The sequence below is a fragment of the Podarcis gaigeae genome (assembly GCF_964106915.1).
Source record: "Podarcis gaigeae genome assembly, chromosome: 15".
NCBI lineage: Eukaryota > Metazoa > Chordata > Lepidosauria > Squamata > Lacertidae > Podarcis > Podarcis gaigeae.
Window position 1 is genome coordinate 12,234,534 of NC_139692.1, and position 26,543 is coordinate 12,261,076.

At 45.9% G+C, this 26,543-nt stretch overlaps 1 protein-coding gene across 3 annotated transcripts in view; it reads left to right on the forward strand.

Annotated features, from left to right (window-relative positions):
• Positions 1 to 14,263, forward strand: part of HEPACAM (hepatic and glial cell adhesion molecule) — a 40,720-nt gene extending 26,457 nt beyond the window's left edge. The window contains exons 4-8 of one of the 3 annotated variants that reach the window (XR_014558141.1): positions 1,890 to 1,983; positions 4,518 to 4,591; positions 6,082 to 6,152; positions 9,036 to 12,541; positions 12,654 to 14,263. Coding sequence is in view for 1 of the 3 variants with exons in the window: in XM_083713694.1 (XP_083569820.1) it covers positions 1,890 to 1,983; positions 4,518 to 4,591; positions 6,082 to 6,152; positions 9,036 to 9,341 (545 nt within the window). In the remaining 2 variants the exon portion in view is untranslated. Of the gene's footprint in view, positions 1 to 1,889; positions 1,984 to 4,517; positions 4,592 to 6,081; positions 6,153 to 9,035 lie in introns of all 3 variants that reach the window. The other 2 variants (XR_014558142.1, XM_083713694.1) reach the window with 2 other exon arrangements.
• The last annotated feature ends 12,280 nt before the right edge of the window (positions 14,264 to 26,543 follow it).

Genomic DNA, 26,543 nt, shown 5'->3' on the forward strand with positions numbered 1-26,543 from the left:
CCCGGTGGGAAGTCGTGCTGGGCTCCCAAGGCTTGCGGATAGCTGCCCGAAGCCCGGGGCACACTCTGCTGTGCTCCCCGGGTTTCAGGCTGCAGGCTGCTGTCCGCAAGCCTTGGGAGCCCGGTGGGAACTCCCACGGGCTCCCAAGGCTTGCGGATAGCTTCCTGAAGCCTGCTTTCGTCCCATAGGACGCACACACATTTCCCCTTCATTTTTGGAGGGGGAAAAGTGCATCCTATAGGGCGAAAAATACGGTACCTTGTCATGTGAAAAAACCCAAAGCCTTCCTTTTAGGAATTCTAGGTGCCGAAATCACAAGGGAGCAGAAAAGACTGTTTATGTATGCAACTAAGGCTGGGCAGATGTTACTGGCCTGGAGATGGAAAGACGATAAAGTCCCTACCAGAGAAGAATGGCAGATCAAGTTGATGGGATTATGCCAAAATGGCCAAAATGACCGGAAGAATCAGAAACCAGGAAGGCCAAAATTTTAATAAGGAATGGGGGAAATTTATAACTTATCTTAAAAACCATTGTAAACAGTTAAACTAGTTAGCAGGATTGGAATTTCACTTGTAGTTCAATGGTGAATTTTGGACACAGTAGAGAGGCAAAAGATTTTGGATTATCATAAAAGATCCAGGAGGGAATGATTAATAATAGGACCCACAAAGGGGAGGAGGTAAGTACAAGAAATTCCTTGGAATCTTGTTTTTATGTTGTAAGTTGGATATGTGTCTGTAAAACTTTAATTTGAAAAACCAAATAAATAAATAAAATTATTATTATTAGTAGTAGTAGTAGTGGTAGTAGTAGTAGTAGTAGTAGTAATAATAATAATAATAATAATAATAATAATAATAATAATAATAATAATAATAGTGGAACTGGAAACAAAGGCAGAAAATGTCCTGGCCTTGCTGAACCCAACATTCCATTACTGTCCGAAAATTTCTGGATGTTCCAGATTTTAAAATAATGGGTTTTATCCAGTGCTAGAGTAGATCTATTGAAGTTAATGGACATCTGCATGATACATTTAAAGCAGCATGTATCATTCCACTTTAAAGAGCCATGTCTTTTTCCAAAAAATCCCAGGACCTGTAAAGGGTTCTGGGCATTGTTAGGAGGCCCCTTCTTCCCCTTGCAGTGTTATAATTCCCAGAGAGGGTTAGCAACCAATCCCTTTTCTCCTGGTATCTACCCATCCTTTTGACCCGTTGCCTCAGTGATGTGGGAAGAGCAGTTGACACTCTCTCACCGCTGTTAAAATAAGTGTTATGTGCTGCTTCTTATAACTAGGGGTGGGGGAGAAATACCACTCAGTTCATGTTGAAAGTGTTGGAAAATTCCGTTCCACCTTTAGCTGCAGACATGGGACTGTTGCATGTCACATGTCTGTTTACATACCAGCACAGCTTGCTGGGAACTTCTGTTGTGTGTATAGCTTTTCCTTTTCCCTGTCTCTCTGAGAAGACAAAGAGAGAGACGACATGTTTCTTTGTCCTGATTTATGATTAATAAATCCGTAGTTGTAGTATGCTTCCACAAGCCTCATGCCTATCCTGTGTGCGCAGTTTCTATCTGCTGAGATAGTGTGCCCTGGCTTTGAAGCCTGGGTTGCTGATTTGTGTCAGAGCAGAGGCCGATGGGTCTTTGCAGCAGGATGGCTGGAAGGAGATGACCCAGCTGGGCTAGTCAGCTGGCCTTGTGACACTCTGCATGGGGACAGAAAGATGAATCTCCCTGATTTGCGCTTTCCATGCCAACCAATACATGAACACCGCCATCCGCTGAAATGGGCATATCTCCAAATCTTGCAGTTCAGGTCTCCAGCAAAATAGGTGAAATTTGCCCTAACATCTGCCTTGTCTTTTGTGTCTCCGTAGGAAGGAGCTCCCTCTATATAATCCTTTCGACCGGGGGAATTTTCCTTCTGGTTACCTTAGTGACCGTCTGTGCCTGTTGGAAACCATCCAAGAAGTATGACGTTTCAAATTATATGTGTGTTTTGTAACCTGAACAAAATGTTCTATGTTTATTTGGGGTAAATCAACACCAAAAGGCACCTTCGGGGTTCCCTGGCCTCCAAGATGTGTGTCGCATTCTCTCTTTGTAACAAAGGCTGCAGCTGCACTACATGTTTAAAGCAGCATCATACCATTTAAAACCATCATGGCTTCCCCCAGAGAATCCTGGGAACTGTAGTTTGCTGAGGGTGCTGATTATATTCTAATGGATGATTGAATATTAATTTATTTGATAGAAGTTGTTTATTTTAAAGTGATGTTTTTATTATGGCTGTCAGGGAACTGCCATCGGAGCTTAAGGTGGTGGAGAGGCTCTCAGATGCTGGGAGACCCTCTGATGCTGAGGAGGGAACCAGTAGGGGGAGAGGGAGAGCTTCCGCGGAAGCAGGAGGGGAAGCGGAGGAGACAGAGTTGGAGGTGAGGCTCAGAGACGCTTCCAGCGAGACCAGTGGGGAGAGCTCAGGACCTCCCCTTGGGACGCCCACCCTGCGCAGAAAGCTGTCACGTAGGGAATCAAGGAGGAGACTTTCTGTCAAAGAACTTTTATGTTGGAAGAAATTCAGGAAACGCCCACTGACGGATTCTGCCAGCGATTAAGGCAGCCATGCACGGATGGCTCTGCGGAGAGGGAGAGTTTTAAAACTAACTACAAAACTGTGAGAGTCTTAGCGCTCAAGCACAAGCAGCCCCTTATCACATTACAATGGCATTTTTGAATTGGATCAGATCGTTATAAGGTGTGTGATTTTGTTGTTGTTTCTTTGTATAGAAAGGAGATACACAAATTAAAAGTGAAATGAAATGAGAGTTCGACTGAGAGCTACAATTCTCAAAGTTCTCTGGGAAAAGGGATTCTTAAACTGCTGTGGGAATCGTAGCTCTGTGAGGGTGAACAGGGAGTCTCCTAAGTACTCTCAGCACCCTTAACATACCACACTTCCCCAAGATTCTCTGAGGGCAGCCATACTGCGTTAAATGTATAGTGCAGGTGGTTGAAAATTGTAGTTTAGAGCAAGCTACCTAATTGGTGCTATGGAGGGCTTGTTGCATTTGAGTCAGCCTTGGCTAAAACAGTGTCCTTACAAGCCACTGGTCCTCTTATCATTGGCAAACTCCTTACAGCTTGTATGAACAGCTGTATTTGAGGGCACATGTACCCAGGACATTTGCCAGTGCTCAAATTATGCCCCCCCCCAAGCTCCAGCAGTTTTTACGTGATGATGCCTCTCCATCGTCTTCTTAAAAACAGTAAGGTAAAGGTAAAGGGACCCCTGACCATTAGGTCCAGTCGTGGACAACTCTGGGGTTGCGGCGCTCATCTTGCTTTATTGGCCGAGGGAGCCGGCGTACAGCTTCCGGGTCATATGGCCAGCATGACTAAGCAGCTTCTGGTGAACCAGAACAGTACATGGAAATGCCGTTTACCTTCCCACCGGAGCAGTACCTATTTATCTACTTGCACTTTGAGGTGCTTTCAAACTGCTAGGTTGGCAGGAGCAGGGACCGAGCAACAGGAGCTCACCCCGTCGCAGGGATTTGAACCGCCAACCTTCTGATCGGCAAACAGTAACTGACACAAAATGTTGAGAGTTTGGGGCAGCTGATTTGAGCACTGATGCTCGGTTGTATATAGTCATCCCGCCCGCCCCCTGTAGTTTTCTTTTTCCGTTACAAAATGTAGCTGCAGAAATTTCCACCTGTAGCAGAAGACTAGAGTGGTGGAGGTTTTCTTAACCCATTTCACTCTGGCCATTCCCCCCTCCGCAGCTTTTGTTGTTGCAGCTCCTGATGGGAAAAGATGTGTGGCCCATGTCAGTTGGCCCTTATGTCCCAGTTGGTGTAAAGAGGAGGCACACGGACTGGTTCTGTGAAGAGTACAGTGTGTTAACAAAGCAGCCTGGGGTTGTTTTGCCTGACCTGTTTCTCGCCCTGCATTTACCGCACAACATGACAATTCAACTCGCTTTTGGGCAACTCTCCTTTGCTAGGAGAGGATCACATGTGGGGTTGATTTGCAGGCTGCCAGGACCAAGTAGGGCTGGCCCCCTTCCATTCCTAGTCGGCTGTGAGGGAGCCTCTGAGCAAACTCATGCAAACTTTTGCATCCACAACGGCTATGTTCAGTTTCCACTGTCAGACGAATATGCTTCTGAATACGGTTGCTGGGAATTGCAGGTACTGTGTTGCTCAGGGGCAGCTTGTGGGCTTCCCACAGGCATCTGATTGGCCATTGTAAGAACAGGATAGTATCATAGGATCATGGAACTGTAGAGTTGGCAGGGTCCACGAGGGTCATCTAGTTCAACCCCCTGCAATGCAGAAATATTTTGCCCAATGTGGGACTCAAACCCACAACCCTGATATTAAGAGTCATAGGTTCTAACAACTGAGCTATCCCAGACTGCTGGACCAGATGGGCCATTGGCCTAATCCAGAAGGCTCTTCTCACTTTCTTATGGTCTTATGCCTTTTTTTGTTTTGTTTTAGAAACAAACGGAAAATGGAGAAGCAAAATTCCTCTGAATATGTGGACCAGAATGAAGAACAGTTGAAGCAGGATGGTAAACCGTGAACCTCTGTGTTTGAATTCTGACTCTCGGGCTGGTGACTTCCAGGAACTGGCAGTGCTTTATTTGCTGAGCCTGGTTTATTGTTGTCAATGCTAAGTTGTAGGCAGTAGTCCGAAAGCAGCCAGGATCTGGGAGCCAGGGGTTATGCCAGGGGTCAAATTTGCAATTTCAAATACAGTGGTACCTTGGTTCTAAGTGCCTTGGTACTCAAACAACTTGGAACCCAAACACTGCAAACCCAGAAGCAAGTGTTCCGGTTTGTGAACTTTTTTCGGAAGCCAAACATGCTCCGTTTTGAGTGTTACGCCACGATTTGAGTGCCACACTTCCATTTTGAGTGTCACACTTCCGTTTTGATTGTTTAGTTGAGGTCTGTCTGTTTTTGCTATTTATTTTGCATTTTTGTTTTGGCGGCTCTTTTTTTGTTTCTTTGACTGTGTGGAACCCAGTTCAGCTACTGATTGATTGATTGTGTGACTGCAATACATTGTTTATTGCTTTCATGTTATGGATCAATGATCTTGTTAGATAGAAAAATCCATGTTAAACTGCTGTTGTATGGGTTGTTTTTAGAAGTCTGGAACAGATTAATCCATTTTGTATTACTTTCTATGGGAAAGCGTGCCTTGGTTTTGGAACGCTTTGGTTTTGGAACAGGCTTCCGGAATGGATTACGTTTGAGAACCAAGGTGCCACTGTATCGTAGATCATGGGGTGCCTACACTGAAAGGCTAAAGCAGGAATGTGGACACAGACCCCAACTCCCACCAGTGCAGAAGTTATATTCTTGATTTTCAGGGGGTGAGGACTCAGGAGCTGAAAAGGCATGCAGGGTCAGCCCCAGAACCATGTCCACAAGATGCCCGAGGGTGAGGACTCCAGTGCCAAAGACCTAGTCAGACCAGAAACTCTCCTGCTGCATTACTGCGGGAGATTAGTGGCGCAGGATGGGGCCCTTAATGTCAGGCTGCATCTTGCAGCCCAGGTGGTGTTAACAAGCTATGCCTGCTGCTACTGTTACATAAGCACTCAGTTCCCACTTGCTCCTTCCTGGAGCAAGATTGGAGCTCCACTGTCCCATTGCACAGCCTCAGGTGTGCAACGCTTTGTAAGTGGAGTGGTGGTCAGGCTTAGCAAGGACTTAGCGATATCAGCTGAAAAATGGGGTCTCCCTCAGTGGAGACAGTGTGCCTCTGGTTGTTGGGGAACATGTAATAAGAGAAGGCATTTAGCTGCCCGTTGTCGGGACCAAGGGGCTAGACTTTTGGTCTGATCCAGCAGGGCTCTTCTTAATGTTCCTCAGTCCCAAAAGACAGGATCCACAAATCTCGAAATAAATAACATTTGGTTTAATCTACCAAGGCTCTTCTGCCTGCCTGCCTGCCGGCCTGCCTCTTTCTCCCATGCTCACTTGCATAGCAGAACCCTTTTCAGACTTGATTGAAAAGGAATAACTCATTTCCATTCTCGCTTTAATGCAGTGGAGATTGTTCCCAGGAGTGGAGAACATGAGCGCAAGAATCCCGTTGCTTTGTACATCTTGAAGGACAAAGTAAGTTTCAAGTGTCGTGCTTCGGGGATGCTTCAGCCTGGTACTCTGCTAATTAAATAACTTTCAGGCCAAAGGGCAAAATGCTAAGTAACGACGAGGGAGAAAATTGATTCAGTTCACATTTCAAGGGGGAACCAACCTAATTTACACTTTCTGAAATGAAACATAAACCCAAACACATTTGTCCGTTGAAATTCACAGTTCCACGAATTTTGCAATATAGTTGTCCACCTAAATAATGTGTACAAAAAAATGCAAATACTAGAGTAGTGACTTGTAATGGAGATTAGAATGTGTGGAGAACCAAGTTATTTATTTATTTATTTTAAAAAATACCAACTGATATATCTACTGATAAATGGGATTTGTGTTATTTCTCTCTTCTTGCACAAGTGACAGCCTGTGGTCCTCTGGGCCCTACCCTGCCTGAAGTGCATGGATAGCTCTGCATCTGTCTGTAATTTTATAGTAGCTCTGTATACTTTCTGGCATGCCTGTCTGTTTTGAATAGGGTGTCCTTAATCTTAGGAACTGGCTTCCCATTCGCTAAATTGCTGCCCTTTACTTTCCCACGACTCACGAGCGACATCTTCTGGTAACAATTTTTACAGCTGTCTACTGTGCTGAATGCAGGCTGACCACAACCTGTGCTGCTGCGCCGCATACAAAATTGGAATAACAGTAACATATTTCACTCGATGGTTATGCGTGTGCATGCGGTAACGCTGCCTAAGTCAAAGCGGACCAACTTTTCCTGCAAAGTGGGCCACAAGAGTGCATTGACACGAAACCTGCAGACTCCGCAATGTCTTGCCATGTTGCATGGGGGTGGAGGAGAGGCCAAAATTTTATGCCCCCCTCCAGCCCTTGCACTGCTTTCCCAAAGCTCGCTAAGTGAGGCGTGAGGCTTTGGCTTTCTGCCTCCTTTCCCAAGCTAGGAAAGTGCTAACTAGGCTTTGGGAAGGAGACGGGAGGACTCTAGGACCCTGTCAGCATCCTCATGCCAGTGTGGTGTAGTGGTCATAATCTGGTGAACCGGGTTCGTGTCTCCGTTCCTCCACATGCAGCTGCTGGGTGACCTTGGGCCAGTCACACTTCTCTGAAGTCTCTCAGCCCCACTCACCTCACAGAGTGTTTGTTGTGGGGAGGAAGGGAAAGGAGAATGTTAGCTGCTTTGAGACTCCTTCAGGTAGTGATAAAGCGGGATATCAAATCCAAACTACTACTACTACTACCCTCCTCCTCCTCCTCCTCCTCCTCCTCCTCCATGCTTTGCATGCAGCCCATGGGCCACATATTGGACCACCCTGGTCTAACCACTATATAAATAATATTACTATGGGGGGGGGGGAGAGAATATTTTTCAATATCTCATAGTTACTGCTTTTCCTGCCCAGAGTCCTAGTATTTATATTTACATATTTGCTCCACCTTCCCTCCAAGGATATCAAGGTGGCATTAACACATTTCCTCCTGGAAATTTAGGCTGGGAGACTGTGACTGGCCCAAGGTCACCCAGCGAACTTCATAGCTGGGTGGGGATTCCGTCCCTTATTTCCCAAGCCCTAGCCCAGTGCCCTAACCACTACACTAGTGGTTTTCAACTAGTGTGCCTTGACACCCTGGGGTGCCTTGAAAGATGGTCAGAGGTGCCGTGGGCAACACTGGCCTCTGTCCCTCTTTCCTTCCCTCCATTCCTCTGATGCCCTCTCACATCTCTGCCTCCCAAAGGCTTGCACAGCTGTTTGTTGCAGCAGCCCTGGCTACAAGCTCCCCAGGTGAATGGTGCCTCTGGGGCTGGCCAGGGGGTGCTTATTGTGGGGCAGTGTAGTTGGTCAAGGGAGCCGTGGACCCAAAGAGGTTGAAAACCTCTGCACTACACTGTAATATGACGCTATTGCCATATTACATTTATTTATTTATTTAGACCATTTCTATACCACTTAATAGGGATGCCGATGGCGCTGTGGGTTAAACCACAGAGCCTGGGACTTGCCAATCAGAAGGTCGTTGGTTCAAATCCCTGCGACGGGGTGAGCTCCCATTGCTCAGTCCCTGCTCCTGCCAACTTAGCAGTTCGAAAGCACGTCAAAGTGCAAGTAGATAAATAGGTACCGCTCTGGCAGGAAGGTAAATGGCGTTTCCGTGCACTGCTCTGGTTCGCCAGAAGCGCTTAGTCATGCTGGCCACATGACCCGGAAGCTGTATGCCGGCTCCCTCAGCCAATAAAGCGAGATGAGTGCCACACCCCAGAGTCGGTCATGACTGGATCTAATGGTCAGGGGTCCCTTTACCTTTTACCTATACCACTTAATATAGAAGAAAATCTTTGTAAGTGGTGTACAGCAAACTGAAACAACAAGCAATAATACATGCTACAAAAACACACAGTGAAAACAATTAATATTATTTACTCATAAATATAGACTGAGATCCCTCTCCTTCTGGCACACCTCCCCTCTCAGCCTCCTGGCGATCACCCAGTCCCCCCTCCCCCCCAAAACCCCCCTCTGGGGCCATGCACAAGAATACAGGGCTAAACCAAGACATTTTGCTGCCTGGGGTGGAGCAGAAAATGATACTCCTATCAAGTCAAAGTGGGTAATAAACCATGGTAAAAAAACAAAAAGTATTTTTGGCTTTTAGGCAGATAATCGCACAACCACCTCTTCCCTTCCCTGGCAGTAAAAATACCATAATAACAAAGTAAAATAGCTAACACTTTGCTGCTCTTTCATGACACTCAAAATCTACTTCCTGAAGCACTCTATCTGATGGTAGGGCCGGCCCAGTTCCAAAGTGCTTTTGAAGTTCATTGCAGTATGTTGTGGTACTACACTCATCTTCTGACTGCGGCTGCTTGCTTTTACTTGCTTCCCCAAGGACTCTCCAGAAGCTGAAGAGGAATCCCTTACTGAGTCCCGAAATGCTGCTGAGCCCTCGCCGCCCAGCTACTCCAGCTCTCCTCCTCCACCTGGAAGATCACCTGGACTGCCTGTTCGGTCTGCTCGTCGATACCATCGCTCGCCAGCCAGGTCTCCGGCCACCTCCAGAACACACATATCTCCTACCAGGTCCCCAACCCCGCCAGGGCGCACCCAAAACACCACACGCTTGGTGCGGACTGCTGGAGTTCATATCATCCGAGATCAGCAGGGGGAGGCCAGCACTGTGGAAATCAATGCCTGAAGGCAGCCAGCAGTGTGCATCTGTCTTGTCTCTGTGTGTGCAGCAAGGAAGCCTTGCTGTGCTTGTGAATGTTTCCTGGGGTAGCAGTGAGTTTGCGCCGGGCGTTTTGTTTTTTTGCACACGCAAATGCATGTTTCCTATTCAAAAGAAGATGCCCGGGCTCTGCTTTTAGGTAAAAAAAGTGAATCACGCAGTGTTCCACAGGCTGGATGGACCCACTTTAAATGGTTTACAGTAGTTTCAACGCTCCTGCTTCCATACATACGTTTTAAAGGCACTAACTTGCTATTTGTAGCACCCGGGGAGTTAGCACACTGGTGTCGCTAAAACTTTTGCTTTTGGGAACGATGCCCAACTAATTGCTTTAAAGCCTGATTTTTCCATCCAAGCCTTTGGAGACTTTTGTATGGGTGGTGATAATGTAGCCAAGGTAAAAGGTGAAGGGATGTGGGTGGCGCTGTGGTCTAAACCACTGAGCCTCTTGGGCTTGCCGATCAGAAGGTTGGCGATTCGAATCCACACAACGGAATGAGTTCCCGTTGATCTGTCCCAGCTCCTGCCTAACTAGCAGTTCGAAAGCATGCCAGTGCAAGTAGATAAATAGGTACCACTGTGGTGGGAAGGTAAACAGTGTTTCCATGAGCTCTGGTTTCTGTCATGCTTTCCCGTTGCGGCAGAAGCAGTTTAGTCCTGCTGGCCACACGACCCGGAAAGCTGTCTGTGGACAAATGCTGGCTCCCTCAGCCTGAAAGTGAGATGAGCACTGCAACCCCATAGTCACCTTAGACTGGACTTAACTGCCCAGGGGTCCTTTACCTTTTTTAGCCTAATGCAGCCAATGGGAACGTATCCACCTGATAGGAACGTATCCACGTGATGCCAGCCCTGGTAGGTAATGCCAGGCTAAATGCTTACAGGGTTCCAGGCAGCTTCATGTACTCAAATAAATCCAGGCTAGTCCATGAGTCTCAGAACTCAGCATCAAGGAAAATAGAGACAAATCTGGAACGACTTGGCTCTGCCTCTCATTGGCTCTGAATCCACCCACTATAGGGCTCTTTGCCTTCTGCCCTGTCAGCTCCAATGGGCACCAGCCACCACTGCCTAGCCGGTCTCTTTATATCTATTTCATGGTGCACTGGGTTTGTCTGTAGTGAAGGGGAAGAAGGCATCGCTCTGCAGGAGTCAGTTTGTGCTTGCAAGCCTGGGGTGCAGGAATCAAGAGCAGGTTTGACCCTAGAGCCATGCAGTGGCCGGTGTAGCAAACCACACAGCAGTGCTCATTTTCCCCAACTCCACTCTGGGAAGAAGCACCCTGGGACATGCATTAGCTTGAATGAAATATCTAGCGGACACAGGCTTTGCAGTATTATGTCAGATGGAAATAAGTTGTCCATTGCATTAAACCTTAGTGAAGAAAGTTCCTGTGAGATCTCATTTTTGTGACTGAAAGATGCACACAGGAGAAATGTCTTAGAATCACAGAATGGTAGAGCTGGAAGGGACCCTGAGGGTCATCTAGGCCAACCCCTGCAATGCAAGAATCTCTGAATCGTACATGACAGGTGGCCATCCAAACTCTGCTTAAAAACCTCCACCACCTCTCATGGGAGTTTATTCCATTGTCGAGCAGCTCTTACTGTCAGAAAGTTCTTCCTGATGTTAAGTCAGAAACTCCTTTCTTGGAACTTGAATCCATCGGTATGGGCCCTAATCTCAAGAGCATGAGAAAACAAGCTTGCTCTATCTCCCAAGTGACAGCCCTTGAGATACTTGAAGATGGCTATAGTAGCATCTGCTCTCACTCTGCTCATTTCCAGGCTGTCGCGTTCCGGTCTACAGGCAATCAAAGTCCTGGCTGAGGACATCAGGACCAGGGGCAAGATGGCGGGGTGGAAGCAGGAATGAGAGTCCAGAAGCCAGGGGTCCGCGGGTCAGGAAACAGGGAGTCACGAAGTCAGGGGTCCGAGGATCAAGAAACAAGGAGTCACAAAGTCAAGGGTCTGAGGATCAAGGAGCCCAACGCAGCAAGGCAGGGAACATGTTGCTGTGGCAAACAGCCGAAGGGAAATGCTGACCTTATATCCTTTCCTGGCCCTTGCCACCAGGTGCTGTGAGTTACCAATCAGCCACACCTGTGCGGTCGTGCCTTGCCTCTTCAGAACAAACTTAGGAAGGCCCCAGTCCTGCAAAGTCCTACTGGTCACAGGGCCTGGCTCCTGCACACACTCCTGACACAGGCTAAACATACTCAATTCCCTCAACTGTTCCTCATAAGGCTTGGTTTCTGCTTCCTTGATCATATTGGCCCTCCTTCTCTGAACATGTTCCAGTTTATCCATCCTTAAACTGTCTTGGGGTGATGTGGCTGTAAGGGCTGAATTAGGCATGTAACCTTTCCTTGAGAAACTTATTAAAATTGAAAAGTAACCTTGGGAGGCTACGACCAGGAGCATAAAAGCAGCAGAGGAGAGAGGGAGATGCTTAACCCTGTCCCCATTGTCCATATTTTCCCACTGAAAGTTGCCCAAACCAGCTGCCCTCAGACCTGTGGTGCAAAAGGCTCTAGTGTATCCTTATGACATAGTTGGTGTATCGAGACTGTAGGCTGATTCGATCTGTGCTGACTTCAGCATGTAATGAAAAGGTCAAGCGATTCCCTTTGCCTTGTTTGAGGGATTGCTCTGCTAGAGAGCCTTGGCAGTAAGTGCCAAATCCCAAAGTGGTAGCCATCTGCTGTATGAAGATCAGGAACACAAGAACAGCCTGTTGAATCAGGCCTATGGCCCATCTATTCCAACATTCTGTTCTCACAGTGGCCAAGCCTTGGGAAACCTGCAAGCAAGATCTGCACACAATAACACTCTTTCCTCCTGCAGTTTCCAGCCACTGATATTCAGAAGCATCGCTGCCTCCGACTGTGGAGATAGGTACTGTATGTTTTGCTCTATAAGACTCACTTTTTCCCTCCTAAAAGGTAAGGGGAAATGTGTGTGCATCTTATGGAGCGAATGTAGGCTGTGCAGCTATCCCAGAAGCCAGAACAGCAAGAGGGATTGCTGCTTTCGCTGCGCAGCGATCCCTCTTGCTGTTCTGGCTTCTGAGATTCAGAATATTTTTTTCCTTGTTTTCCTCCTCCAAAAACTAGGTGCGTCTTGTGGTCTGGTGCGTCTCATAGAGCGAAAAATACGGTACCTTTTGTGGCACCTTAGAAGTGAACGAATGCACAGGTGAAACTCGAAAAATTAGAATATCGTGGGAAAGTTCATTTATTTCAGTAATTCAACTTAAAAGCTGAAACTAATGTATGAGATAGACTCATGACATGTAAAGCAAGATATGTCAAGCCTTTATTTGTTATAATTGTGATTATTATGGCGTTTCACCTTTTAAGTTGAATTACTGAAATAAATGAATTTTCCCACGATATTCTAATTTTTCGAGTTTCACCTGTATTGTGGTGTAACGATTTTGTGAACCTGAGTCTTCTTTATCAGGTGCATTCAATATTATCCCCCATTCACTATATATGTGTGTTTGTGCAGCACTCGATTTCTCTCTGCTCTGAACACGCACACACACTTGCCCATTCACCACAGTCATTGCTGGTCAACAGTAGGTGGCAATGTTGCACAAATTAATGGGCAGTGCTGTCCAACCTCTAGGGATTAAGGCAGCATGCTTCTGAATGAATACTAGTTGCTGCAGGCTTCCCAGGAGGCGTCTGATTGGCCACTGGGAAACTGGATGTTAGAATATGTGGACGTTTGCTTTGTTCATACATTCGTATGTGCTAAATTCATGGCACTTACCACGAATCAGGGGCTCACAGTGGCTCACAGTTATAGGAGCAGGTGGGCCAGGGAGTGTTAAAGCTTTTTGCCAAGCTGTGCCTTGCACATATCTGTTAGAATTCCTGGCTGCGTGATTGAAGTCATGGTGTTGTTGTCTTTCACAGGATGGTATATGTTTTGGCTCCACAGAGTGGGAAGTGATGGAGACAGGATGTTTGTGTTACTGTGTTCTGTGAAGTGGGACTATTGTCCTTTGTTCTTTTTCTCTTTGCTGTCTGATGCTAGAGAGAGAGGGAGCCATGTTGCAGTGCTCCATGTGTGTTCATATGTAAATAAAGTAGATTAGCCAAAATGCTGAGTTGCTGAGGTTCTGTTACGCAAGTTGTGCAAACTCTGCGGATCCCTAAGTGTGCCGGTGTCGGTTGACATCGGTCACTGTGATGTTCGGGCTGAAGAAAGCTCATGAAGCTCCCGAATGATCGACCAGGAGGGAGAGAACATGCCAGTCAGGCATGTGTCTCTGCTAGGGTCCTACTCAAGTGTAGGCTGAACTCCTGACAATATCAAGCCCAAAGTATTCAGTAGTGCAAATCTAGCTTGCACAGTATCACATGTTAGGAATGGAGGATAAATTAGGTTGTTAGGATTTTAATGCAACCTTACCTAATTTGCATTTTCTGAAATGTTATCATTATTATTAATAATGCATATATTTTAAAGTTGTGCAAATGTTTTCACAGATGTTTAAAGGACACCCCACCCCCACCCAAAACAAGATGTTGGTATTGTTACCAGGCACAGTGCAGGACTTGTTGCTTTTATTAGCATTCTTGAAGTAGGATCAAGATAATTTGCAATCCACGCTAATGTGCAATAGAGAGAGAAGAAACAAATAAATACGACTGGTACTTATTTTATTTGTGCATTTGAATCGTGGCTCCTTTTTTTTTAGCACATTCAAGGTGGATAATAATACAGCAAAGCAAAACCACACAATAAAACAAATGGAAGGGGTAAAGCTCAGTGGCAGAGGGCAGGGTTTTGTGCCATCTCAAAGTAGGGCAGGAGGACCTCTGTCTGAAGCCTTAGAGCAGCCTGCCTTGAATGGTAGATATATACACAAATGGGGGGGGGGGCAGGGGTTCAGGCCAGCATACAAAGACACAATATATGGCAAGCAAAGTACAATGAATTGTATTCATCACAATTACAAGAAACAGCCCAATTTCTTGTCTCAAGAGTACCTTCTCAGTGTTAATTCTGTTGTATGGGTCTGAGAAGGTGCTCTTGAGACAAGAAATTAATCTTCTCAATAGAATTACACTGCATGGGTTTAACACACCTTTTGATTTGGGCTGTTCCTTATAATACCTCTTTAAGAAACCTTTGGTGTTTCACATTTTCTTCTCATAAATGTCCACTAGTGGGCTTCCTCTGTGCTCTGCTAGCCAGCATGCAGCAGGTACCTCAACTGGTACCCGATTTGGGACCTTGTTAACTTCACAGGGTGAGTCAGCCTGCTCACGGTCTGGAAAAGTTTACATTACACTGTATATTATTTGGCTTGCATTGCTACCATTTTCTTTTATATTGTTATCTGAAGAAGGAGTTTCTCTTCGAAACTGGGATCACTGGGCTCCAGTCCTGTTTACTACAGCTGCTCCACCACTTCCAATAATTTTCTTGTATCAGAAATGAAAATATATCATTAATCGTAATATTGTGCTTATTTTGATCATTCTGGAGTACCGCTTGTATGTACTGCATGCCTTGCAGGTACATTGGGACGAATACAATTCATTGTACTTTGCTTGCCATATACAGTTGTACCTCAGGTTAAGAACTTAATTTGTTCCGGAGGTCCATTCTTAACCTGAAACTGTTCTTAACCTGAAGCACCACTTTAGCTAATGGGGCCTCCTGCTGCTGCCACGCTGCCGGAGCACGATTTCTGTTCTCATCCTGAAGCAAAGTTCTTAACCTGAGATACTATTTCTGGGTTAGTGGAATCTGTAACCTGAAGCATATGTAACCTAAAGCGTATGTAACCCGAGGTACCACTGTATTGTGTCTTTGCATGCTGGCCTGAACCCCTATTTTTTAAATTTGTGTATGTTTTTATATAGCGGGTTTCTTATTTTTGTGTTTAATGGTAGATAGATCCTGACCTAGATGGGTCACCACAAAGCACAGACAGACAAGGAAGTTTCTGAAGGCAACAGAATAAAACAAACAAACAAACAAACCAACCAGGAGGCAGTAAAAAAACTCAAACACAGAAACAGGAGCAAATGTTCTGAAAGGCAGATCTAATGCCATTCAAAGTGCAATGGAAGGGGTCAACTTCCACATAGCACCTAAAGAATGGAGAGCACAGATGCTTAAGAAGAGAATTTCATCATTTGGCTGATCAAATCTATGACAAACAAGAAAGTGCAGGGCAAATAAGAAAAACTTGGTACATTTACCATAATGGCGAATGCCTCATCTACCAGTAAAATCCACTAAAACTTGCATTGGCCGCTGAGACATTCACAAAATCTATGGACAATTCCACAAATGATTATCCAAAGCAATTCCAGAAACCCATTCATTTTCTTCCAGAGAAACATTTGAGATCATACAAACCTGGAACGGATATTTGTAAATGCTTTTAGACTTCCCTGTTATTACTTTTCCTTTTGCATTTTGAATTTGGAAAGCATAAAGTATGAATTGGCATAAGCTTTCAGCTGCCGAACACTGTCAAAAACTGCGTACCATTGCACATTGTATGTCAGAGACAAAACACCATTGCATGCCAATAATATTTGACAATTTACATTAAATTCTAATACAGTGGTACCTCGGGCTACATACGCTTCAGGTTACACACCCCGCTAACCCAGAAATAGTGCTTCAGGTTAAGAACTTTGCTTCAGGATGAGAACAGAAATCGTGCTCCGGCGGTGCGGCAGCAGCTGGAGGCCCCATTAGCTAAAGCGGTGCTTCAGGTTAAGAACAGTTTCAGGTTAAGTACGGACCTCCGGAACAAAGTAAGTACTTAACCCGAGGTACCACTGTAATCAAATACGGCATGCCATGGCATGCCATTCCTCAAACCCTAACTGCCAGTGCAACTCTGAAACTACCTTTAGATCTTGAACTGAAATATCATTAGATATCAGAGAAAGATAATTTCTGGAGCAAATGCTGGAGTTTCTTTCTTTCTTTCTTTTTTTTTTAGCAAATACCAGGTGGACATTGTCTATCCACATTTATGGAGGGGAATTTCTGGGAACAAATCGTTTCAGTTCCACCCTGGTCGTAGCTGGGGAGGTTTCCAACAGCTCGGTTTTGCTTTGTGTAGACGCTGAGCTCCACAGCCAACACCTCACCTGCTGTTCGTCTCATTAGAATTTCCTGCCTGCCTTACAAAATGTTTCGCTGTGAAGAGCGTGGACAACAAAAGGATTTTAAGACTACATATGAAAAGGCTGTTGTGTGGGAGAAGGGGGAGTATCAGGGTAGGAGGGGGAAGGAGGGGGGGATGCGGTATTTAATCTTTTCCTAACCCCCCCTGCAAACTTGAGTACCTCCTTTCCTGAGCCTCAGCTTGAGGAGTGTATTGCTATTCACATTAGCTCATTGCATTTCTTAATCCATGATAAATGTTGGGAAAGATGGTGTTACGTGTGGTGGAAATCCAACCAGACCACATGAAAGGAAATTAATGAAACAGAGTCAATCCTATTAGTTCCGGCCTGTATGGCTTTGAGGTAGAGACGGAGGGATGGAGGAGAGGAGGAGGCCTTTACCAGCGCTGCAGAGGAATGGGGAGAGGGGAAGGGGCTCACAGAGCTGAGCCATTACTCAGTGCCATGTGCTGGAAAGGCAGCATGATCCACTGAGAAGTGGAGTACAGGATCAGGTTTAAGGTGCTGGTTTTAACCTTTAAAGCCCCATACGGCCTAGGACCCTTGTACCTAAGGGACCGCCTCTCCTGGTATGCCCCACAGAGGACCTTACGGTCTTCAAACAAAAACATCTCGGAGGTCCCGGGCCACAGAGAGGTTAGGCTGGCCTCAACCAGAGCCAGGGCTTTTTCGGCTGTGGCCCCGATCTGGTGGAATGCTCTGTCACAAGAGACTAGGGCCCTGCGGGACTTGACATCTTTCTGCAGGGCCTGCAAGACAGAGCTGTTCCACCAGGCCTTTGGCCAAGGCACAGCCTGACCCCCTCCTTTGGCAATCTTCACAGAACTCTAGCCCAATGGTTGCCATTAATCTGATTTGAATTAATTTTATATTGAAATGATTTTAGAATGTTGTATCATTTTAATGTTGTTAGCCTCTCTGAGCCCTCCCTTTGGGGAGGGCAGGATATAAATAAAATTTATTATTATTATTATTATTATTATTATTATTATTATTATTATTATTGAGAAAGGCATTGGTCCTGTTCTCTGACACTGAGTTGATGAGTGGCCTTTGACAACTCACATACCCCTTCACATTCCTCTCTAATGCTCCTATTTAGCTTTGGACCAGAGGGAGGGAACCCCTGGCCCTCCAGGTGTTGCTGGACCCCGGCTCCCATCAGCTCCAGCCAGCCTGGCCTGTAGTCAGGAAGGATGGGCATTGTTGTCCAGAACTTCTGGAGAGTTGCAGTTTCTCCATCCCTGCTTCAAGGTGTGTGTTGGTGTCTGTATGTGCAAGAGACTGTGGGGGTGATCGCCCAACAACTAGTAGACAGCCCCAAGAGGGGTTGCAAAATGGCAATATGGGCTCCCTGTCTGAAAAAAGATTAGCTACCCATGCTTTAAATCACACCAAGAGAGCAGTTTCCCACGCTCTCAGTGCTGCAGCACGGTGAATTCCAAGCCTCTTGTTCTCGTGGAATCTTTATCACCGTTATTTGTTTGCTGAGGAATATCTCTGCACTGGGGTTCAGGAACAGGGGTTAGCAAACCTGCCAAGGTTTGTGCTTCAGCAAGGGACCCATTGCCCCTCTTGGAGCTCCCTGGCTTCCTTCCTGCTGTGTTTCCTAACTCTTTCTCTTTGCTTTCATCTGCCCACAGCAAGAGATAGCAAGAAACAAGGACATAAGAAAACATTTCCCCCTGTCCCACCATGTCTTTGTTGCATGCAGCGTTGTTTCCATTCTGCTGCAGTTCATTCTCTGCCAAAAATTAGCAAGTTCTCTTCCCATCTCTGTTTTCTTCGGACATTCCTAGCAAGAGAGCAAAGATGGAGAATTTCCATCGCCTTAGACTGACCTAGGACACTTTGGTACCCGAGGCAAACCACAAAATGGCAACCCCCCTCCCCCCGCCAGAGTGGCTGGAAACCAAAACAGATCCACCTTGTGCTGCAACATTTTGTCGCAGGTGCTGCTTGTGGAAACAAAATCCTGGAAGACAATGGAATTTGTCTGATCTTTGGGCTAGATCCAGGCTGAGTTAGCTGAAATTAGTTGGGCCATCCTTCTTCCCTCTGGATAAATCCCAAAGAATCTTGGGATGTTGCTGACCAGCTTTTTATCTGCAAAGAGCAATAAATTTCCGTGACAGCTGGGTGGTCTGATCAAAGATGCCAAGAGGAACATTCACTGGAGTCATATTTAATGGCAGTGGTGATAGGAAAAGACAGGCATGTCCAATCTCACAGGCACATGTTCCCTCACCCACCCCCTGGGATCTGGCTAGGAGAGGCACGTCTGTTGGCAACAAAACCCTGGCACCACCCAAGGAATGTCTGTGTAGCAGCTTCTGCAGCCACAAAATATCACTGGATTGGGACAACAGTGCCACAGAGAAATAATAGAAGCATAGTGCATGTTGACAGGAGATATGGACAAATCTGTCAATTTCCATTAGTCTCATCTTTAGAGTAGATCCAGTGAAATTTATGGACCTGTTCATTTCAATGGCTCTATTGTCATTGGATACAATTCTCAATTTCTAGACCAATTCGTGGAGGGTATGATTGTCAGCGGTCGCTAGTCATGATTGTGATGCTCTTCTTCCACTGCTGGAAATGTGGAGAATTTGTCCCCCATGCATCGCTGGGAACATTAAGTGGGGTAAGTGCTGTTTCACTCAGGCACAACTTATGGGCTTCCCATAGGCATCTGCTTGGTCGCCCTGAGGACAGAAGATTGGACTCAGTTGGCCTTTGGCCTGATTCAGTGGGGCTCTGCTGACATTCTTACACATAGCCAGCTGAAGCCCGGCATTATAGCCAGCATTATATCCATTTACTTAGGTGCACCATCAATGAAGGGAAATTCAAAATGGTGGCCCTTGGCCACTTGCCACTGCCTGATGTCTGGACCCATTGTAATCGGGATGGAGTATATAAAGGCTACATGGACCTGAAAGGGTTTCAAATATACTTCCTGTTCAACTGTAAGGGAACAGTTTAGGAGACCACCTCTCTCCATACAGTATGAACCTACCTGGACCCTGAGACCATCGCCTGAGGCCCTTCTTCGTCTGCCTCCTCCACAAGCGGTTGGAGGGTGGCAACATGAGAATGGACCTTTTCTGTGGTGGCTCCCCATCTGTGGGAATGCTCTCCCCTGAGAGGTTCGCCTGGTGCCTTCACTATACACCTTTAGGCACCAGGCGACAATATTCCTGTTCAACCAGGCCTTGGGCTGATTAATATTCCATGGCTTTTTAAATGTGTTGTGGGAGGGAGGGTTTATTGGTTTGTGTTTGCTCATATTTTATTATGCATTTTGTGTGCTTTATATTGCAATTTTATTTTGTGAACCGCCCTGAGATCTAACAGATAAAGGATAGGGTACAAATTTAATAATCATTACCATCATCATCAACAAGTCACAGCAGGCTTGTCGCGCAGGGTCGCGCAGAACATCTCTGAAAGTGGGGAGGCTTCCACGTAGCTCGAACTACACAAATGGTGCTGTGCTACTTTCATATCTTGAGGGGGTGGGTTAGCAAAAAGCAGGATAACTTTGGTTTCCTTTCGGTCATCCAGCCACCTTGCGGCCTGGGCCACGAGAGCCCCTTGCTAATGTCTGCTCCTTCTTCCTCTGAATGTGCTGAAAAGCAGCCTTTGGCCGCTCCTCCCTTTTCTCCCCCTCCCCCCCCAAATCATTCCTCACAGAGTGGGAAAATAACTGGAACAAAGCAGAGCTGGATCAGTATTAGACCTGGGGTTCTGAGCTGCCCCCCTTTTGTTCAGTGCCAGCTGGGAATGAGTCACAAAACAGAAGCCCCTTCCCCTCGTAGCCTGGGCCACCTCCATTGAGCGGCAGTGAAGCAGAAGCCGGCTCTGTCCTCAGCACTTTTCTTTTCTTCTCCCCCTCCCCTCATCTCCCCCCCAGCTCCCCACAATGCAGCACAACAAAACCTCCTCCCCAGGCCGGCTTTCTCCTCAGACGCGTTTCCCTTTTATTGGGCCTGCCCTGCAAATGAGATGTACTTTCTGCTTTAACTAACTCAGGGAAACATTCGCAGACTCTATCTTTCTTTTCAGAGGGTTAGGGCTTGGCAGCCAAGAGGTTGAGGAAGCCGGAGGAGGGACAGGGGTAGCCAGGGGGTGATGGGGAAGCGGTTGCTATAGGGATGGTGTACAGGCTGCCAAGAGGTGCTGTGGGGGACCACCACCAGGTCCCAGAGAATGCCAGGCCTTCCTTGACACTGCTCACCTGCAGGGAGGAGTGGGGGGTGGCGGACGGGGGCACAAGGGACCCGAGGCCTTCTTTTTCTTTTCTTTCCACCCCCCCTTTGGATACAGACCTTGATGTGCTCCGCTTCCCACTTTGTTGGCTTCGGAGCCTCTCGGAATGCAAACCAGGCCCGAAGACAAAGGTCTCCGTGGCGGAGAGGGGTGGGTGGGAAACGGCTTCTCCTCAGGAGGCATTTAAAAAGCCCCGTCCTCCTGTTGGGATGATTAGGGACCAATTTAAAGGTCACTTTGGGAGAAAAAAGGCCCACGCTGCTCGCGGTTGTGTCGGGACTACCTGCCTGCTAGGCAGGAGTGTGTCTCCGTAGCCCCCACTGGGCTGCGGGTTCACAGGTGAAAACAAGGGGGGGGGGAGAGAGGCAAGCAAAAACCATTGCACACGACCACAGGGACGGCAGGCACCAGGAAGGGCGGGAACTGGCTCCCCGAAAGGCTCTGCTCCAGCAGATGTAGGCATTTCAACTGTCTGCATTTTTCATGGCAAATTATTGTGCCTGCTGCTGGTAAATAGGGGTGGGGGGAAAAAGAAAGTCAACTCAGTTTGCATTTAAAGGCAAGCCTGCCTATTTGGCAGTGCCTGAAACAATACATGGACCAAAACTTGACCGTCTTTTGAATTTTGCACTTCTCTGAATTTTGCAATGCAGTTACTCCAGCCGAGTGGTGTGTACAAAAATTCATATACTTCAGTAAAGTGTGCATAAGAATTCATATATTTATAAAAGCATCAGTTATCAATGCATTAGATTGGGGGGATTCTTTTTTTGCAAATATATGCATATTAGGCAAAATTGCATAAAAATGTGTACTTGTGTTCGGAGAAATTTACATGCCGCCGAACAAAAATTCATATACGAGGGTAAATGTATATTCTTAGTGAAAGTGTCGTACAAAACTGCATTATGCTCAGGGAAATTGCTTTGCAAAATTGTGTATATTAGGCAAAATTGTGTGCAAATGCATGCAGCAGGAGAAATCCACACTAAAAGGCTAATGCATTTTCATGAGGACTCTAGCAAAAATGCAAACTGATGTGAAAATGTGGGAAACTGAACTTAAGATTGGAAAAATGAGAAACCACAAGAAACAGAAATTGCGAGAGTCACCCATCCCTATTGGTAAAGCACAGCTTGGTGAATGTGTAGTGAAGCTTTTGTCCAGGTGTATAAATATGTACTCCCTCTTGTCTCATTCTGCCTGCCCCATCCTAGGATGCATTGAATTTGTACATGTGCTGTTTCTGGCATTCTGAATCTGAATATGTGCTTTCTGTCTTGCAAGGAAATACACAGTTTAAGAGAAAGATAACAAAAGTTCTTTGGCAAAACATGCCATGGAAGTGGCAGATTTGGGAATAGCTACTCTCATGCTCACATAATGTAAACAACAAAAGTATTTCTGTCAAGCGTTGAGAAGAAATTGAACGTGCTGAGAGGGTGCTTGTTTTGAGTCATCCTGGGGGGTCAGGGAGAGAAATGCAAAATGTCTAGCAGGTGAGACTGTGAGGAAGTAAGCAAAAAAAAAAGGGGGGGAAGGAAGAGTCTGTGGATTTAAAAAAGGAAACAAATATAAGGAACGGCCCAGTACCAAATTGGAGGCCAAAGAAATGTAAATGCTTTTGTCAACAGTGTGCAAAAGCAGGAAAACTCCCACAAAGGACTATAAATCCTTCAGGGGAGGTCATCTTTTTGCTACAGAAAATGGCCGTATTGTGCATTATTAAAAGAGGCCCTGCGTTGGGCGAAGGAACAGAACTTTTGTGAGCTTCAGGACACTTGGCAAAACTGAACAGGAGCAAAACAGACTAAGCAGAGTTCCCCTCCTGCCCCCCCAAAATATCGCCTCAAATATATTGCCAAGGACTGGAAAGTGGGCTCCCACCCCAGAAAGGCCCCCAAGCCATAAGAAACAAGCTTTAAGCTTTGTTGTTAATGTGCATGTGGTCTAACAGCCAATCCAACACAGCCATCGGTTGGCTGGTTTGTTGCCACGGTCTTCTCTCAACTCTCCTCCCGTTGAGGAGCAAAGCAGAGGAGGAGGTTGCCAATGAAGGGCGCTTGGTGTTTCAGCAGCAGCAGCAGCAGCAGGAGACTAAGTAATAGCAAGGAGGGGCGCGTGCAAATAGGTAAGGGAGCTACTTGTATGATCCTCTTCCCTCACACACTGGGAACCCACTTGCCTGCTCCTTTGCGTCTGCTGCCACCACCTCCTTCTCCCTTGTGGCAGTGAAAGGACCCTGTAGCTGAATGCAGTGTGACCTCTATTGAGCTGGGCCTGCTAGGCTGTGGGATCTGGCCTCGGACCGGAGCATTTTATCACTTGCAACCTCACAAGTGCCTTCTGGTGAATATTCCCAAGCAGAAAACAAGACTTTTTGTGAAGTGCACCAAATTGTACTGCAGGTATGGTGGTGACCCTCCAAATGACGGTTATTCCACAAGTGCATTTGATGCAATAAAGCTGGGAGATGATTTTAATTTTCTCTGTGGCAAAATGCTGCAAATGAAGGGTGGATGAATTCTTGTGGTGCATGGGAGTTTCCTCAGAAGCACTCCCACTGGCTTCAACAGAGTTGCTCCCAAGTAAACCCGTGGATTATTGGAGTCTCAATTTCATTCAATTATGTGGAACACAGCAGTTTAATAAAGTTTCAAAGTCAGTGCCTCAAGGGTTTGTTACTCTAGCGCCGTTGTATCCATTGGCCAGGGCACTGGAAGAATGCTACACAATGAAGCAGCAATAGCAAATAAAACTGAGGAATCTGGGTAGCAGGGAGGAAGAGAGAGTCTCACAAAACTTCTCTTACCTCAAAATAACCATCAACATTTAAATACTTTCCTGATGAGCAACACGTCTTACTGAGCAGTTGTGTGTAAAATGCTACCTGCCTGCCTTTTCTTCTGTTGTCACCAATAAAGGGGTCCGAAGATTGCTTTAAATTGGAGCTGAGGGGCCTTGGGTTTCTGTGACAGGGCCAATTTCCCACAGGCCCCACCAGGCCCATGGCTGGCAGGGGGAAATGATTTCCGTACCCCTTAGCTTCTCAACCTTATGGTTGCTTCTCCACATTTCCACACGAGTTTGTGAATATTGTTTTTAAAAAGTTCTCATGAAAATTCATTGACCTGCGAATCCCTCCTAACATGCAGCACCTGGGCTCGTTTGCCATTTTGCCTATTTATTTTATTATTACTTAATAAATTTATATACTGCCATTCATTTGAGGATCACGGGGTGGTTTACAACACCAAAATCCACAACGTGATAAGATAAATAAATAAATAAATAAACCCCAACTCCCACAGTTTTGCAACTCACGCATATTTGCAAAACCATTTCCCCCTAAATATAATGCATCTTTAAAAATTGTTTTCAGAAATATATGCATTCCTGTGCACAGTTTACTCAAATACAGGCATTTTTGTACGCACTACTTGGCAGGAGAACAGCCCTGTGGAATTCAGAGAAATGTAGATTTTTAGGATCTCTGTGTTTCAGATAGGGCAAATTAGGCAAGTTTGCCTTTCAATGCAAAGGGAAATGAATTTTGCCTTAATCCCCAGCTAAGTTCCTGGCTTGCTACCTACACCATATCTGGGCTATCCTCAACATTGTGCTTAAAGGGAAAATCTACAAAGGCATGCAGAAAGAAAATCTAGACTAAGGCATCTCTCTATTGCTGTCATTACACTGACCTCGACACAACCCCAAGGAACACAAGGGCTAAAGCACTTGATCTTTATTGGGGTTTATGGGTGCCTCTTTGAAATGCCTGCATCCTGACTGGTCCCCAGGGATGACCAGGAGCTGCTGAAACTTGCCCTTTGTGTTGACCTTTCTACTTGACACCCCCCCCCAGCTGGCCTGGGGAGGTGTTGTGCTCAAGGAAAGTGCTGAGGTCATCTCATGTCTAAGATAGTTCCCACATCTATCAGGCAGCCGGAGTCTGTAAGGAGAGAGCAAGGCCTTGGATTTGAGCACATGTAGTCTGTAAAGACATGGCAGCAGAGCCACACTAACAACAACCTTGTCCACCAATGAGAATCCATGCTTCACTTTGTTGTTGGTGGCAATCACATGCAGTTGGCTTGAAGAAGCTTCCATAGGAGAGGACACATAGACAGATGCTCTCTTACTTCTAAGGACTTTACAAATTATTATTATTATTATTATTATTATTATTATTATTACTATTACTAAGTCATATCTAACTAACGTCTACTAGGAGTTGATCCACTGAAATTAATGGACCTAAGTAAGCCATGTCTATTGATTTCAATGGGTCTACTCTACGTAGGATTGGATTCAACCCATTGTTATTTTAGATATATGCCTAAGATATAATAGCCAACCCACTGACTATCCAGTCAACCATCAGAAGCTTGCCTAAGGCCAAGAATGAGTGCATCTGTCATTTCTTGTTTCTTTCAGTTTCTCATTTTTCCTGACTTAAGTTCAGTTCTCAATATTTCCACATCAGTTTGCATTTCTTTAATTTTTTAAAAAATCCCTCCCAAAATTCACCAGCATTTTAATGCAAATTTCTCCCAATACACAATTCTGTTTGCAATTTTGCCTAATATAACATTTTTACAAAGTAATCTCCAGTAATAGAATGTCTGTTCCGTAAGTTGTTTTCTTTAATGTACGCATTTATGTGCAAACTTTGACCTAGTATATGCATTTTTTGCGCCCAATACCTTCCTAGAAAATGGCATTGAAAAATTCAGAGGCTTTCAAAGTAAAGCTGTGTTTTGGTTTGTGCATTGCTTCAGAAGTGTGAATTAGGTAAGGTTGCCTTGAAATGCAAACTGAATCAAAGTTCTTCCCTACCCCTACCTGAGACACAGCGGCTGCACTTGGCTCTCCCTCCCTGTCCTTGGATGGTGAAAAAACCTGCAGTCTCAAGAGGAAGATAATGCGAGCGGCACAGTCAGGTAACTGTCCACCCAATTGCAAGTAATCCTTGGCGTGAAATGGAATGAGAGGCAGTGACAAACGCCATAATAACCTGAGAATAACTTGATTATTGCTGTTACTTTGGAGGAGCAGGTAGCATGATCATAAGACATCCGCACAACATGACCAGGCCAATGAAGTTGATGTTGAAGAATCATTGCTTTGACACTGGTGATCTTTGCTTCTTCCAATACACTGATATTAGTTTGCTTGTCTTCCCAAGTGATGTGTAAAATTTTTGGGAGACACCTTTGATGGAATCTTTTGAGGAGTTGGAGATGGAGAGTAGGACCTGGTAGATCTACACAGATGCTCACTACAAAATAAGGCTTGCTACCTTTCTGGCAAAGCTACAAAGTCTTGAAGAGCTGTGCAGCAAGCCAAAAGTTCCACAGGCAAAGTGCAATGTTGAGACAAGGCGCAAAGGATCCAAAGTTTGAACTGTGTTAGGAACTTTGTAGTGGTGGGCCCGGGGCACAGGAGAGCACCATGACCTCCATGGCTTGCTTGTGAGCTTCCCAGAGGCACCTGTTTGGCCAATGGTGGGGAAAAGGATGCTGCACTAATAGATCTTTGGTCCAATCCATTGAGGCTCTTCTTACATTTCTGTATTTGCAACAAACAGTATGAAATCAGATAGGAAAGAGCCACATTTGCTTGCTTGGCACTGGGAACGGGAGCTCTCAGCTCAGCTCCTGGTAAAACACGACCAGGCAGCTTGGATTGTTGTGTTGGTAGCTCGGCCAGGAGTG